At 37.9% G+C, this 17,034-nt stretch overlaps 1 protein-coding gene across 1 annotated transcript in view; it reads left to right on the top strand.

Annotated features, from left to right (window-relative positions):
* CSNK2A1 (casein kinase 2 alpha 1) overlaps positions 1-17,034 on the top strand; it is a 56,637-nt gene that overhangs the window by 26,468 nt on the left and 13,135 nt on the right. Inside the window, exons 2-7 of the mRNA XM_055434841.2 lie at positions 4,688-4,898; positions 7,160-7,271; positions 11,489-11,590; positions 12,105-12,155; positions 13,352-13,411; positions 14,865-14,948. Coding sequence (XP_055290816.1) covers positions 4,798-4,898; positions 7,160-7,271; positions 11,489-11,590; positions 12,105-12,155; positions 13,352-13,411; positions 14,865-14,948 — 510 coding nt within the window. The 5' untranslated portion in view covers positions 4,688-4,797. The remainder of the gene's footprint in view (positions 1-4,687; positions 4,899-7,159; positions 7,272-11,488; positions 11,591-12,104; positions 12,156-13,351; positions 13,412-14,864; positions 14,949-17,034) is intronic.

Below are 17,034 nucleotides of genomic sequence, written 5' to 3'. Positions count from 1 at the left end.
TTTGGGTTGCTGCAAAACAACCAGTTGTCCTCCCAGTGGAGGATCAAATTCCCCTGTTCATAAATTAGGTCCCTGTTGATGAGGCACAAAGCTGCAAATGTCAGTTAAACAGGTATTTGAGGATCTCAGGAGTTTCATTAGTGAATAGTCTTGCTCTGCTCTTCTCAGAGAATACCAAGGCTATATGAGAGCTGAAGACTTGGTGGTAAGAGTGTGATTGATATTTGGTCTATTAAAGGAGTTGGGGAATATTTTCCATGTGAGTCAGATGATTTCCATGGAGAAATGAGTCTCATTTTGTAATGGCGTGTCCACCCATAAGTTGGCCCTCAGAGGCTGGGAGTTAACCTCAGCGCCTGTAATTTTTGTAAATGAAGTGAAGAAAACTAAAATTGAAGACCAGAGCCTTTTAAGGCCAGGCTTCTGCTTATTAGTTTTCACAAAGGAGCAATGGTATAGTAATCATTTAATGTTAATTTACGTTGTATTTGGTTTTTCTGAGCCCTTTTTAGAAGAACATCTCACTTAAGCAAGTGCAGTTAGACAAGTTTTATAAGTGATGAATCAAAGCTGGAGGAAGAGCCCAGTAGAGGTCCTGCAGCCAATTAAGGATTTGAACCCAGGACTTGACTGCTTGTTTCATCACCCTATTGCATCTAATCCCAGTTATTAAATTTGTGCTGATTTTGTAAACTTGTTAAGTTCATAGTGGAAGAGCTTTGAGATCCACAGTTAAAGGTCATCTTGTAGGTATAGAATATCAACATAAAGAATAAATTTTAAAGGAATATAGTGACTGAAAAGGAAGATACTGTTGCAGAGAAGAAGGTAAAAGTTTTAAAGTGTCTAGTATGAGTATAATTTATAAACTCCCAGGACAGTATTTCTTCTGGCTTAATGCTGTTGTCTCTACTGTTTTGGCTGTTCACGCACATGCACACACCTTTACTCATCTCCCTAGTGTCTTTCGCTGTTTTTAGTGATAATAGTCGCCAAGAAGCCAACAGCCCTGAAGCACAAATGACCTTTTTCTTTGGGAAAAAGGGAAGTTAAAAGTGTCTGCTTTCTGGTTTTTTGCTTGTTGGGGGTATGTGTGTCTGTTATAATTAATTGATATTAGATAAAGATAAATTAGGTTATTATCACTCAGGTTGTTTTATAAAACCAAAGAAATAATTTGGAAATATTTTAAAGGCAGTTTTGGTCCACTTTTTAATAACTATCTGAACCATGTTGTTTTGTGGCCATATAAATTGTATACTTATGGGACACCAGAGGTCAGCAGAGGTGGTTATATCAGGTTTTATGAATGGGGGAATCCATAAGTAGACAAATGGATCTTTTGGTCTCATGCATTGTGTGGGGAGTGGGAGTATCACTGTCTGTCACATTTCTGGGGTATATCGTTAACCCCTGCTCTGGTCTCTTATGCTCTTCTCTAAAGCTTTAAGCCACTGAAACTAGGTTTAAGGAGACAACACTGGTTTATCTTTTGGTGTAATAGCTAAGCTCCAACTTAAATACAAATTGGAGAGAATGTGCAGATTGCTGTAAATGAGTTCTCAAGTAGGCAGAATTCTAGACACTTAGCTTATTGGGTCCTCACCACAAACCTGAGGTAAATAATTATCTCTTGATTTGTAGTCTTGTTGAACATTGTCAGCTCCTTCTAATTGTGTGTCCTTTGGCAGGTTACTTATTCTTTCTTCACTTCATTTTCCTCATCCTGTAAATTGGAAATAATAGTAACCTTTCCTTACCATTTCCTCGTGTGGTAAGGATTATGAAATATTCACATAAAGCATGCCTGTAGACATTAGCTTTTGTTATCTAACTAGTTTATGATTACATGGCAAAAACAAGTTACTGTCACAGGAAACAGAAGTTTGGTTTCTGGTTCTTATTCTGCTATTAAGTAGCTATGTGATTGTAGGCAAAGTTTCCTCTGCGGTAAATGAGCTTCAGTTTTCTAATACTCGTTTTTTAAAAACTTTTTATTTGGAAGTAACTTCAAATTTACATGAGACCAAAATAAAAATAGTACAGATAGGACATCAAAAGCACAGACAAGACAGAAGAGACAAATTCGACTTCATCAAAATTTGAAAATTTTGTGCATCAAAGGATACAATCAACAGCTTAAAAAGACAAACCACAGGGCTTCTCTGATGACTCAGTGGTAAAGAACCCACCTGCAACCCAGGAGATGCAGGTTCGATCCCTGGTCTGGGAAGATCCCACTTGCCAAGGAGTGACTAAGCCAACGCGCCACAACTACTGAGCCTGTGCTCTAGAGCCAATGCTCCGCAACAAGAGAAGCCACTGCACTGAGAAACCCATGGACTGCAACTGGAGAGTAGCCCCTGCTCTCTGCACCTAGAGAAAAGCCTGCACAGCAACTGAGACCCATCACGGCCAAAAATAAGTAAATAAATTTTTTTTTTTAAAGACAAAAAAATTAAAGACAAATCACAGAATGTGAGAAAATATTTGCAAATAATATATCTGATAAGGGATTAATGTCCAAAATATATAAGGAACTTCTGCAGCTCAAACCCCCCCCCCAAAGAAAAAACAGTTAAATACTTGCATAGTCATCTCTGAAGAAGATAAATGGCCGATAAACACCTGAAAAAGTGCTCAGTATCACTAATCATTAGGAAAGTACCAGTCAAAATCACAATGAGATACCACTTTGTACCGTTAAGATGGCTATTTTTTTTTAAAAAGCTGTTACATGAAGAGGATGTGGAGAAATTGGAATCTTTGTGCATTGCTGATGGGAATATAAAATGATGCAGCCACTATGGAAAAGAGTGTGCTGGTTCCTCAAGAAATTAAAGATAGCATTGCCATATGATCCACAATTGTACCCAGAAGAATTGAAAGCAGAAACTCCAGAATATATTTGTACATCACTTTTCTAGCAGCATTATTCACAATAGCCTAAAGGTAGAAACAACTCAGGTGTCTATTGATGAATGAATGGATAGACAAAACATATACATACAATGGAGGTAATCAGCCTTAAAGAGGAAGGAAATTCTGGCATGTGCTACTACAACATGGATGAACCTTGAAGACATGCTGAATGAAAAAAAATGAGCCAAATGTGAGCCAAATGTAAAAGGATGAGTATTCTACAATTCCAGTTGTATAAGTTACCTAGAGAAGTCAGACTGAGAGACAGAATAGAATGGTGGTTATTAGCTCAGGGATGAAGGAGTAGGTGTTTAATGGGTACGGAGTTTCAGTTTGGCATGGTGAAAATTTCTGAGGATGGATGGATGTGATGATTGGACAAGAATGTGAAAGTACTTAATGCCTTTTAACTGTATGCTTAAAAATGTTTAAGTTGGTAAACTTTATATATATTTTACAATAGTTTTTAAAAATAATGTTTCAGCAAAATAAAAATAGTACAAAGAACATGTTACCCCATTTGGTTTATCGTGTGTAAGTACACTCTTGTACATACCTATTGTCTAAGTTCCAGTTTTGTCATTTGACCTGATAGTGTTGTTTTTTATAGCATTTCTCCCCCTTTAATACAGGATACAGTCTAGTCTAGGGTAGGACATTGTATATAGTTGCCATGTCTCTCTTGCCTTCCTTTATCTTTTATAATATTTACACTTTTGGAGAGCACAGTATATTATTCCCCACTCCTGAATTTTTTTAATAGAAGCTTCCTCATTTTCTGTGTTTTCCTTGTAATTAGATTGAAGTTATACCATCTAGGCTGAAATATGCATGGCCTAGAGACTCATTACATTTAAAAAAAATATGATTGTGTTTATTCAGATTTATGCATTGGACAGTGTCCCGTCAAACAAACAGAGGGGGGTTCCCTCAATACATTTGTAATTAAATGCAGAGTTAAGGGAATCAAGAAACGCTGTAGGACTCTTAGAGAATGGAGACAACTAGATTGGAGTGGTTGATGATGAATGAGACTTCATTTTTTACTGGTTTGGTAGAAAGCACATTTCTGAAATTTCACCAGCTTTTCCTGTGTATAAAATTTTGCGTTAGTTCAGCCAATATATATTACTGTCTTCTACCAATTTGTATTAAGCTTGCTTGTATATTAAATCAGGAGAAAATTACTGTTTTTTTTTAATGAAGTATATTTCTCAAATGATTATCAACAGCCTATCGATTATTACATAAGGTTTCCCAAATAATAAAATAACATTGAACTTTGATGTTTGAGAACAAGTGTTTATTCCCTTCCTGGTTTCATCAAATATTAGAGTAAGACTGAGGTTTGTACTCAACTTTGCCACCATTCTAGAGCCATTTAGCACCCCTCCATGAGCTGTAGAAAACTGTTGAAAGCTTTTTGTAGAATGTATAAATAATAGTAATGCTGATTGGTGTATCCTCAATGCCGTTCTTTGCTTTCAGACTGCAAGAGCATCCAAGCTTTTGATGAGGCGGTAACAGGCTACTTTGTAAGATAGGATCAGGGCCAGTATAGGCTTAGATATGTTTCTTGGAGTTCTCTTGTTTTACTTTTTCCCCATGTTTTAGGAAATATCGATTGGCACAGTTGGGATACATTCATTGGTTAACCAGTAGAGAGCCTGAGGTATACTTGAGACCATTACTGTAAGATGACTTTTTTCTTCCTATATGCTTTTTAAAAACGGTTCCTTGGCCTTTATGTGTTTTGTTTCTGCAGTTTGAAGAAAACAGGTCTGAAACAAGGTCTTACTCCCCAGCTGCCTCTCAACACAGTGACTGCCAGCTCTCCAGATACCAAGTCCAGCTTTGTCCGCCAACCTGTCTGACATGTCGGGACCCGTGCCAAGCAGAGCCAGAGTTTACACAGATGTTAATACACACAGACCCCGAGAGTACTGGGATTACGAGTCACATGTGGTGGAATGGGGGTAATAATTTCCATTCACTTCACTGTACTCATCCAAAGGGCTGACTGTGGTGGATTTGTTGAGTAATTTATGTCAGAAATTCCCTGACTGCATTTATAAACCTCAAGATTGAACCCGGTTTTTGTTTTCTTCTACAGTAAAGAAACAGATTATCGGCTTTGGCAAATTAACAGTTTTGATGGATTATCGTTTAAAAATCATTTCAATCTCTTATTATTTTTTTTCTCTGATATATATAAAGCTGGTAACAAAGAGTTACCTATTAGCTTGCTCAGCTAAAGGGTTTTCAGTTAGGTGAGAATTAATACTTGAGAGAGTTTGAAAATACTGGACTCTTACATAAAAGAATTTTTGAGGTCAGAGAATGTTGTCCCATGATGATACTGATGGATAAAACAGTTCTCCAGAAAGGTGTCCTCTTTCTGATGAGAAGCAAAATTAAAACCTTAAAACATTTGCCCTCATCATGAGACTAGCCATGTGTAACATGGAATTCCGCCCCTTTTCCATTCTGAACAGTTGCTGTCTGCCTGAACAGCTGTATTTGCCCTTCTAATCCTCTGTGCAGTCTCATCTGGATTTTTGCATATCTTGTCCCAGCATAGTGTGTGCTTACTATAATTGATCGGGTTGTACGTTTTGTGATAAAATTATTTTAATATTCAAATACAAAAGATAGCAATTTGAAAACTCAGTAAAGCTGCAGCTCCTATATGTTACATTTTATATTTTCCACATGTGATTTTCATAGCATGTGAGTGTTTACAGACAGTCTTCAAAAATTATCAAAGGGTGTGTTTTACTCCTGATGATTAATATGTTGATGGCCATAATTCTTAACAGTAAGTATATTGCCTCTGCACAAGGAAGCACAGTGTGCTTCAAAGATGCCATCAAGAACTGTGGTACAGTGCCAGTAAGTGTTAATGATAATCTTAATTTTCCTCTATATCACATGCTTTGGACTGTAGGAATATCTGAGTTTTACTGCAGTAATTTCAGAAATTACTGTCTTCAAATTAAGTGCATTGTGCTTAGTTCTGCTTAAATGACACTAAACAACCCTTTTGAGTTTTTGGCTTAGTTCTGTTTGCTTGCTTACATTTGTGTTCTAGGCCCTCCCACAAGAAAAGAACTCAACCAGAACTCAGAGCTTCCTTCCCTAGACCTGTGATGATGATTACATTGTCCATTGCCGTAGTACCTTTTGCCTTCTCTGTTCATTCACTTTCTTTATAGCTGCTTGAGGAAAATGAATGGTGGATTTTTTACATGTTGGATTTTCAAGGGTCCCCGGCAGGAGTAAATAGCATTTAGGCCTTATTGAAAAGTCTGTCATTCTTTAGATCAAACTCCTCTAAGTTGTAAGCAGAGGCAAAAAAAGTGTTGGCATTTTCCGTTATTCCTTTTTACCTCAGATGTTGCTTAGTGGTCTTGGAATGTGGGTGAAAGTAGCAGGAGGAACACCAGACTATGATTCATGTTCTATAGTGTAGTTTGCAAACTCCAGTACATGGACTGTCCTCAGAGCCTTGGAGAACAAGTTGGCGGTCAAGCCTCTATGTTTGAAAGCCATTTATGTGCAAAGAGACCCATTAAAAAATCAGCAATTCCCAAAGTGTGGCTGAATTGAAATAGTCTTACAGTACATATTGACTTCTTGCTAGATGCCACCAGTGGGCAAGACTGGGGGGGGCAAGAATATAATAAAAATTATTTTCCAAGGGAAAGCTGTCTGTTGTTGGAGATAAACATATAACAAATCCCAATACAAGCTATCTATGTGTGCTATGTCAGTAGAAATACAAACAGCTTGGGATTTGAAAGAAAACTGAAAGACTTAAATTTTTTAATTCTGGGATTTGGAAGACACATTTTTAACTGGCCAACTTTAAAAAAAAATACAAAGAAACCAATTAAGGAATTATTTGAAATACCTCTTTTTTCTTTTATTCTACTGGATATAGTTTTGTATGGACTTCCCTGGTGGCTCAGATGATAAAGAATCTGCCTGTAATGCAGGAGGCTGGGGTTTGATCCCTGGGTGGAGAAGATCCCCTCAAGAAGGGAAGGGCTACCCACTTCACTATTCTTGTCTGGGAAATCCCATGGAAAGAGGAGCCTGGCGGGCTATAATCCATGGGGTCGCAAAGAGTTGTACTCAACTGAGCGACTGACACTTGACAGTTTTGTAAATTGAATTATTACTTGATAATTTGAACTTTGTAAATCACTGTGACTTTGATTCTTTTTGTTCCCAGAAATCAAGATGACTACCAGCTGGTTAGAAAATTAGGTCGAGGTAAATACAGTGAAGTATTTGAAGCCATCAACATCACAAATAATGAAAAAGTTGTTGTTAAAATTCTGAAGGTAAGTACAAAAAGATTGTAATTCAGAGGTTTTAAGTAGCATTTGAAGGTATTTTTCTAGTGTTTTTAATGCCTTTATTTTATTGTTCCTTTGAAGTTGGTAGAAGAGATTATCTTCATTTGACAAATCAGGAAACTGAAGCAGGAGCAGTTTTTGACTCAAGTCGTATAGTACACTGTACAGGCCACATTGGACCATGGGCTACTGGTGTACAGAGTGTTTTAGTTACAGCTGTACTGTGCACTGTCACATACCACAGAAACTTTTCCATGTTTGACACGAGAAGCAGAGGGCCCCAGACTTTCTCAATTTATAGCACCCATATTGCTTCAATAACTTTGATGGTGCCCCTAAGCCAAATGAAATAGTTTTGTGTCCAAATAACTAAAAATAGTATTTATGTTTCAACTTGGTAGCCTTTTAAAAAATTATACATATGAAGTTAAAGAGAAAAGTAATTTTGTTTTATTCTTCTGTCACCATAATTATTTACTATTGGGATACGTATACCTATTAGTCACTCCACAACTTCTCATATGTTGGAATCACACTGGACATCGGTAACCTCATTTCCTGTTCCACACTGATTTTTGCATAATACTTGATTTTTGTCACAGCAACTGCTGAAAACCCAGCTTCACAAAAATATGCCATCGAAGAGAATGTAGTGCAGTGTAATTTTGAAACTGAACTACCTCAAGCTGGTAGTGTGCTAAGTGACTGGCAGACCACAAGTAGTAACTGGTGCTTCCCTCAAAAATTAAAAAGCCCATAGAGCACCTGTGAATTTTCTGGGGTGTTTTGGCATACCTTTCAGGAACCAGAGAGTTTAAGTATTTATGTCTTATTGTGTGTTCAAAGAGAAGTAGGCCGATACCTGGACTTTTAGATTCTAATATCACTTTAAAAGTAATTAGCCATGGTAGTTGTTTTTTAAGACATGTTTATCTGTGAAAATGAGATAGTCTGGCTTTACCTGTCCTTCTCAGAGTTATTAGGATCAAACACAAAATTGTATATAGATATATACTTTGGAGACTGAAGTTCTATGTAATTATAAAATGATATTCCTACAGAAAAGTATACGATGGACTGAGGTGATAGATCATTTAGAGTCATATGAAAGGCACAAATAGTGAGTCTTACAGTGTAGAAGACAGTGGTGGTGCTTGGGGAAAGGTCCCTGAAACTGTTTTCAGGGCCTGAGTGAGGAGGATTTGGATTGGTGTGCATGGGAGCGGGGGAGGGAGGCATAATCTAGAATGCACAAGATAAGAACAGAGGAAGAAATAAGTGAGAGAAGTGTTTCATATGGAAGTTTACATAGGAAGTAAACTTGGAAAGGGAGAATAAATTAGTGATGACCTGGAAAAGATAACCTCTGCATTCCCTTTCAGCCTAAAAATTACAATTTTTGTCTCTTCTAGGTTTTTGGGAGCCATTGATGGTCTTTAGTGATGGGTAGTTTGGAAAGACTTTTTCTAATCTCCTCCCATTTATTAAGACAAAATTTACATTGACCACATTAAATTAGGGTTTAAGTGACTCGCCTGGTTTATCACAAACTAGCTTTTGTAAGTTTATAGACTTTAAAGGATTCTGTAGGAAAAACGTTTGTAAACCAGGAGCTATTTGCCATCAACCAGCAGTAGGGATATAGCAATTAGTAGAAAACAGAAGAGAGATTAATGGATTAGTTTCTGGAGAGAGGGGATTCCCTGGTGGCTCAGATGGTACACATTCTGCCTGCAGTGCAGGAGACCCGGATTCAATCCCTGAGTCAGAAAGATCCCCTGGAGAGGAGAATGGCAGCCCACTCTAGTTTTCTTGCCTGGAAAGTTCCATGGACAGAGGAGCCTGGCAGGCTACATTCTATGGGGTTGCAAAGAGTCAGATACAACTGAGCAACTAACACTTTGACTTTCCTGGAGACGAGAAACGTCTCCTAGATACTCTGCTGCTGCTGAGTCACTTCAGTTGTGTCCGACTCTGTGTGACCCCATAGACGGAAGACCACCAGGCTCCCTGTCCCTGGGATTCTCCAGGCAAGAACACTGGAGTGGGTTGCCATTTCCTTCTCCAATGTGTGAAAGCGAAAAATGAAAGTGAAGTCGCTCAGTCGTGTCCAACCCTTAGCGACCCCACGGACTGCAGCCTACCAGGCCCTTCCATCCATGGGATTTTCTAGGCAATAGTACTGGAGTGGCTTGCCATTGCCTTCTCCGCCTAGATACTCTAGCAGATGAGAAAGATGTAGTTGAAGCAAAAAGAAAACTTAAAATTAGCAAAGTTTCCCACCCAGTGTACTGAATTCTAATAGAAGCAAGGCTGAGGCCATGGATTGAATTAAAAATGGAATTCACTGTTAGTATAATAAAATAGCTTTCATTTATTGAATGCCTACTTTGCATTGGACTTTTTTAAAAAATTTTTTGTCCACCCGAGGTCCTCATTGGTGTGCATGGACTTCATCTAATTACGGCAACCAGGGTTTCCTCTCTAGTTGTGGTGCAGTGGCTTATCTTGTTGCAGAGCACGGGCCCTAGGGCACACGGGCTTCAGGAGTTGTGGCATGAATGCTCAGTAGCTCTGCAGCATGTGGAATCTCCCCAGGCAAGGGATTGAACCTGTGTCCCCTGCATTGACAGGTGACTTCTCTGCCACTGAACTACCAGAGAAGTCCCCACATTGGGCCCTTTTCTAGCTGTGATATTTACATCACAATTCTGCAAGGCTGGGGTAAAGTTCAGAAATACTTAAGTATTTTTCTCAAAGCTGCACAGCTACAAAGCCAGGTTTTGAGGCCAATCTGTTTCCAAAACTTTCTCCTTTTTGCTGTACCATGTACTTAGGACTCAAGGTTTAAAAAGTCTGCAGTATTGTTTAGTAGTTCCTAGACCTAAATCATCAACCTGGGAAATGTCTAAAAATAGATCTCCAGCTCTGTTCTCAAGATTCTGATTCAGTGGGTCTGTACAGTTTGTATGTTAAAAAATCCAGGTTGATCATCAAAGTTTAGTAACCAGCAGTCTTGTTAAAGAAGAGATATTATATGCTTACAATAATTTCTAAGAAGTGTATACTATGTGTCAGTAGTCTGAGGTGACCAAAACTAATAGGAAAGACTCACATGGTCCATTGTGGCAGACACAGGTCACACCGAGCATTTGAAATATGGCTGATCCAAATTGAGATATAGTTCATTAGTAATTTTTTATATTGATTTACATATTGAAATGATAAGATTTTGGATTTTTTTTTTGTTGTTGTTAGCCCTAAAATATTAAATGTGGGTGCTGGAATATTTTAAATACACATGTGGGGAAATCCCTGGCAGTCCAGTGGTTCAGACTTTGTCCTTTCACTGCCATGACCTCTGAGTTCATTCCCTGGTCAGGAAACTAAGATCCTACAAGTCTCGTGGCATGGCCAAAATAGATTGAAAAATAAAAATAAAATACATGTGTGGCTTGCATTGTATTTCTTTGGACCAGCACTGTTTTAACTGTTTAGAAAGAAGACTTTGTAAAGGAGGTGCATTTGGACCACAGCCCTTCTCGGAACAGTGAGAGCAATTTCTGTACTAAAACAGAAAGATACATTGGTTATAAGGCTAAACAGATATTATGTCTCAGCCATATTCTGAGATCTTTTTAGATGTCTCATTTGAGTCTTGCAATAATTTTATAAGTATTCTTATTGATCGTTTTACCTGTAATGAAAGGTTTAGAAAGGTTATATAACTTGCTCATAAGCACACAGCTAGCAGGTAATGAAAGAAGGAGTCACATTAGTCATTATGACTCCCAGGCCCACATTTAACCAGAAAGGTTATACTGCACAAAGATAGCTTGGCCATCTTTGCTACTGGTCCTGATTTCCTTCATTTCTGTAGGGTGTTTAATAAGACTTAGAGGACGGAATGGAAAGAGCCCCATGTTTCATTCTAATGTTAACACATTAAGAATGATCATCAGAATTAAATGCTAATCTGCAGAGTTCTGGTGTTTGGAGTACAAATATTTATTTTCTTTCAATTCAGTATTGCCAAGTAGCTGCAGAGGTACCTGGCACAAGACTAGGAGAAGGGGATTCAGAGATGAGTCTGACACATTTCCTTCCTTCAAGGAGTTCATAAGCAAACCATTTGTCTATTATACTACCCATTGAAATATCCTGAAATAATTGTTTTTAATGATGTACTTTTACCCTTTCAGCCAGTAAAGAAGAAGAAAATCAAGCGTGAAATAAAGATTTTGGAGAATTTGCGAGGTGGTCCCAACATCATCACACTGGCAGACATTGTAAAAGACCCTGTGGTGAGTATAGTAGGCACTAGTAAGGCCCACAAGGGCTGAGGTGGTGTTTGACCTTGAGCACAACTGGCCTCTTTCTGTTCTTCACTCTGCCATTAAGTCCTGCTTTAAAAGTGCTTAATCAGTTATACCATTTGACTAGTTTGGGTCTTTCTTTCAAAGAGACCTCCACCCACAGACTATTTCTTATTCTTCTAGGCTAAGAGACTGATAGCACTGGAAACTGAAATGTGTTAATCCATTTTGCAAACTCAGGTCCGATGCCGATGGGCGATGGGCGCATTGTCGGGCTGCCTAGAGCCTGGTGAGACTTCAGCTCCATATCTTCTGTTTGAAATCCATCCCCAAAGTGACCTAAGTGTGGTGATGATCAGAGTGGGGAGGGCTTGTAGCAATAGAGGGTTTCCTACTACTGAGGCGAGGACTGCCAAATTCACCACGTAGTGTCCACAAACATTGTGCCCACTAAAGCTGCCAGGTCTATTGCTAATGTGCGTTTTCTTTTTCTTTCCCCTAGTCACGAACTCCCGCCTTGGTTTTTGAACACGTAAACAACACAGACTTCAAGGTATAATGTATAACCAACCATTTCAAGCTGGGTTTTAGGCCACATAACAAACCTTTTAGGGGTGTTACTGTTAGAAGAGCGTCCTTCTAACTTGCTTTAAAAGAGCTTTTCATCCTGATAGTATTAATTTAAAGATAGAAATACTCTTGTACAGTGCCCACTTTCCACATCTTGTATTTTGCTCTTTTATTTGTTTAATTCTCTTTAGTGACCAGTGTGTAGGTTTGTCACCATTTGACAGTTTACCATTCATTTGACAGTTTCCACTGATGTCAAACTTAATGGAAAAAACAGCTCATGTTTAATCAGGATCTGGCCTTACTGCATTTTGCTTTAAAAATGACAGAGTTCAAGAAGGAATATATTGTATATATAAAAGCAAGGACTGCTTGCTTATACCGTAGAATTTCTCAGAAACTTTGGGCTCTTGATCTTAAAAAGAGATGGATGGGAAAGAAAGGGTGATAGTAAATTCTGCTAAAACACAAACTCCTGCAATAGGTATCTCTCACTTCCAACCAGTTTCAAACAATTCTCAATTCCAGTACAGTAGAAGAATGTGGGCACTCTCTTGGATTTTAACTTGCAGAAATGTTTGATTTGCCTTTGCACAACTCCAGTATCAAGAATGTTGGATGTCAATAAATGATTGAATTCTTATGCTGAGAGGAGGAAAACAAGGAAGAAAAGTTTACTTTCAAATTGGGACAGAAATATTCTGTTAAATTGTCCTGATGTGTTTGGCAGCAAGCCATCTGCATACCCGCTGGTGATCTGCAGTGGCTATGACTCTGTAGGCCAAGGTGGGTTAATTCCCTACTGAGGAGGTTATGTATTTGCCCACATTCCTTTTATGAGATGATCTGGAAGTAAATGAAAAACAAAACTAAGCTGAAAATGTTGAAAATGTGTATCAGCGCATGTTGCAAATATCAGTTGGTATGCTTCCAAAAGTAGATTATAGTTTGAACAATATGAGCTTAAGTAGTTCTTCACTTTTACATATAGAGTTGAAAACCCAAAGTATATCTTTAAAGTTAATGTTATGTTGGAGAAGTAGAGACTGGTAAACAGATAGGTCTTAGAACAGTGGTACATGAGCCAGGTCTTGATTTGAATTACTACAAATGAGGATGAGAAGTTGCCTTCCTTTCAGAACTATTTCATGGCTCAAATGTTGCATTTGTCTTTAACAGCAATTGTACCAGACGTTAACAGACTATGATATTCGATTTTACATGTATGAGATTCTGAAGGTAAGGAATTCTTGAATACTAAGTATCTTTGGATTGATTTCCCCTTTGTTAAGTAATCCAAATGACTGTAGAAAAGCCAGTGGGTTGACTTTGTAAAATATGTTGGGGTGGGGGAGTATGTTTCTATAACTAGTTAATAAACTAGTAGCATCAGAACTCTTATGCTGATTGAAAGGTAGGGTCTAGTAGGAGTATAATTTATAATGCTTTGGAAAGGGTATTTAGAAGAGAGGTTAAAAGACTCCTTAACAAATATTTGTAATCTATATCAAAAATAATTCCTGATGTACTGGCTTCTGATACACTTTATTTCACTTAAAATTGGGCAAATAAAACAGTAAACTTTGACAACCCTCAAAGAGCCGTTGTCCTAAGGATTATGTGAATCTCTGCTTAGAAGTTGCTGATTTAGAATGAGCTTTGATTTCTAAAGCGGGATCGCCAAATATGTTGCTTCCGGTACTCAAAAGATCAGCTTTGTAGGTAAGAAAATTGCTAAGAGTTGACTAGTGCCTTACTAAATGAGGGTTGACGTAAAGCCTACATTTGAACTATAGAAGTACCCCAGAGAAGCTATGCCAGTAGAAGTATTTTATCTTTCATTGGCTCATGCAGTCTTGTGCCACACAGGACTTCACAAAGTTAAGGATATGCTTGCCTAACCCTGGGTATCATAGGAACCCAAATTGCCCTTCAGAAAGGACAAAAACTTGGCCAGTGGCTTCAGCTGGCTTAAAGGCCTGGATTAGCAAACTCCAGAAGTTATGCCACCCACTAGTTTGAAGTTGGACTTGGTTTTCAAATCGGATTTGATGTCATAAATCAGGAGTTTGCAAACTTCTTTACAAAGCCAAATTGTTAAAAAATTTTTGGCTTTGTGGGTCATAGGGTCTTGGTCACACTACTCAGCTCTGCTGTTGTAGCACGAAAGCAGCCACAGAAGCAAATAGTTGGGCCATTAAACAATAAAACAATTTATAAAAACATTCCAGTAAAACATTCACAAAAACAAACAGCAAGTCATATTTGGCCCATGGGAGCGTCGTGGTTTGCCAACCTCTGTTGTAGACTCTTAGCTGCTAGAGATTTACTACTCTTTGAATAAGAGGTTTGTAGTACAGGTCAGGTTTCTTCCTTTGAGGGACTCATGTTTATGAAAATAATCCAGGCTCTCAGTAAGAGGGAGAAATTAGAAGTGATGTAGTTGGTATACATTTTGCGTCTTTAAGAAAAAAGATGTTGAAATACCTCTACAGGAACAGGTCTTCGGAATTTAGAGTCCATGGGTTTGCACAAGTCTCTGAAAAATACCTGTGGAAGTGATTGTCCTAACCTTGACTCTTAGGAGTGTTGTGAGGCTTGAAGGAAAGCTGGAAGAGAAAGTAAAAGACTTCAACTAAAAAAATTTCTTATACAAGCTAATTCTTCCCTTTTTTACATGTTCCTCCCACAGGCCCTGGATTACTGTCATAGCATGGGGATTATGCACAGAGATGTCAAGCCCCATAATGTCATGATTGATCATGAGCACAGAAAGGTAAAGTGATAGGACAAGTCTTATTTATCAACACAAGAGAGTTAACAGCCCATTTTTCAACATTTTATCCCTAGCATCTGTCATAGTCTGTGGTACCTATTAGGCACTTGATAAATGTTTGACGAATGAATGAACAAATCAGTGTGGAATCTAAAATATGGCACAAATGAACTAATCTGTGAAACAGACTCACAGACTGGATGCCAAAGTGAAGGTGCGGGGAGGTGCTGGGAGTATGGAATTAGCAGATGCAAAACTATTATATATAGAATGGATGAACAACAGAGTCCTGTTTTATAGCACAGGGGACTATATTCAATATCCTGTCATAAACCATATGGAGAAGAATGTGGAAAAGAATGTATATATATGTGTAACTGAATCACTTTTCTGTACAGCAGAAATTAACACAACATTGTAAATCAACTAGAATAAAACAGATTTTTTAAAAATCACAATGTTTAAAACTTCATTCATATTCCTATCAAAAATAAAAGAGATTAGTGTTGTGGGTAAAGCAATAGTTTTGGTTTTAGTCTTATTTATTGAAAAACTACTCTGTTGGGAAATGCTTTTTCTCATCTGCCTCTTTTTTTTCTTATAGGGGGTATATAAGTAATATTTGTTGTACGTGCCACTAGGTTATTACGAGGATTAAGTGTGCATAGTTGTAAAATGGATGAAATATTCAGAAACTGCTGCTGCAGGTGTCATGAGTATTAGTTGCAGTATAACATTTCTGTTTTTTAAGGTGACCCAAGCCCACCTTTTGTATGCAGTGATGGCTCTCTGTTGCAGGCTTTGGAGATAATAGGTGATTTATTCATTGGGTTAATATCCTGTTACACATTTACACACTATGTGTAATGGGTACTATTCTAGAGGCTGGGGTGTATGTGTAAAACAAAAAATTCTTGTCTGTAGAAGCTTGCATTTGAGGGAGACTGGTGGGACACAGAGTTAAAAGTGGTATGGAAGAAAAATAAAACAAGAATGGGGAGTGTCAGAGGGTGTTGCAATTTTAAACAGGGTGACAAAGAAAAGATTTTGTTAGGAAGGTGACATTTTGTAGAACACTTGAAGGGAATTAGCTGTGCGGTTTTGAGAAGAGGGTATAGCAGATGCAAAAACCCTGAGACAAGAATGTGCCTGGCATATTGAAACAGCACAAGGGTAGAGCTGGGATAGAATGAACTCAGGGAAGAGAAGAAGGAAATGAGATTGAGAGAGATAAATAGAACCATGTCTAGTAAAACCTTGAAGATCACCGTCAGGCCTTTTCTCTGAAGATACAGAGGTTTTTGTAGGGTTTGAGCAAAGGGTTGATAAGTTCTCCATTCTGTATTTAAAAGTTCACTACACATCTATTAGTACCGCTAAAATTTAAAAAAAAACAAGAATTTCAAATATAGACAGGAATGTGGAGTAACTCAATTTCTCATATATTGCTGTTAGGAATGTTAGATGGCACTCTCATTTTGGAAATGTCAGTCTGTATTGTTTTATAGTTTGTCAGTTTCTTTAAAAGCTAAACATATGCTTACCAAACAACCCAGTAGTGACATTTATCCCAGAAAAACAGACTGAGATCTATACAGAAACTTTCAGTTGGGTAAATGATTCATTAAACTCTGATGCATCTATACCATTGTAGTATCATTACTGATTAGTAAGAACTATTGATGATGCAACAACTTGGATAAGTCTCATGCTGAGTGAAAAAAGCAATCTCAAAAACTTAAACTCATGGTTCTATTTCTATAATTATCACGATGACAGAGTTAGAGAACAGAAGGGTTGCCAGGGGTTAGAAAGTGAGAGGAAGGAGTAGGATAAAGGATAACGGTTGTGATGCTCTTTATCTAATCATGGCCTAGATAAGAATCTAGGTGTATGAATCTGCATATGTGAGAAAATTGTGCAGAACTATATACACGTGTAAAACTGTTGAAAAGAAAGGTCTCTGAATTGTGTCAGTTTCCTGGCTTTAATATTGTACTATAGTGACGTAAGATGTTACCATCAGGGGAAACTGGGTGAAGGGTACACAGAACATCTCCAGATTCCCATGAATTTATAATAATTT

This window comes from Moschus berezovskii, chromosome 15 (genome assembly GCF_049115385.1).
Source record: "Moschus berezovskii isolate FMDL1 chromosome 15, NW_MosBer_1.0, whole genome shotgun sequence".
Classification (NCBI taxonomy): domain Eukaryota; kingdom Metazoa; phylum Chordata; class Mammalia; order Artiodactyla; family Moschidae; genus Moschus; species Moschus berezovskii.
This window is presented reverse-complemented; position numbering and strand designations above follow the sequence as displayed.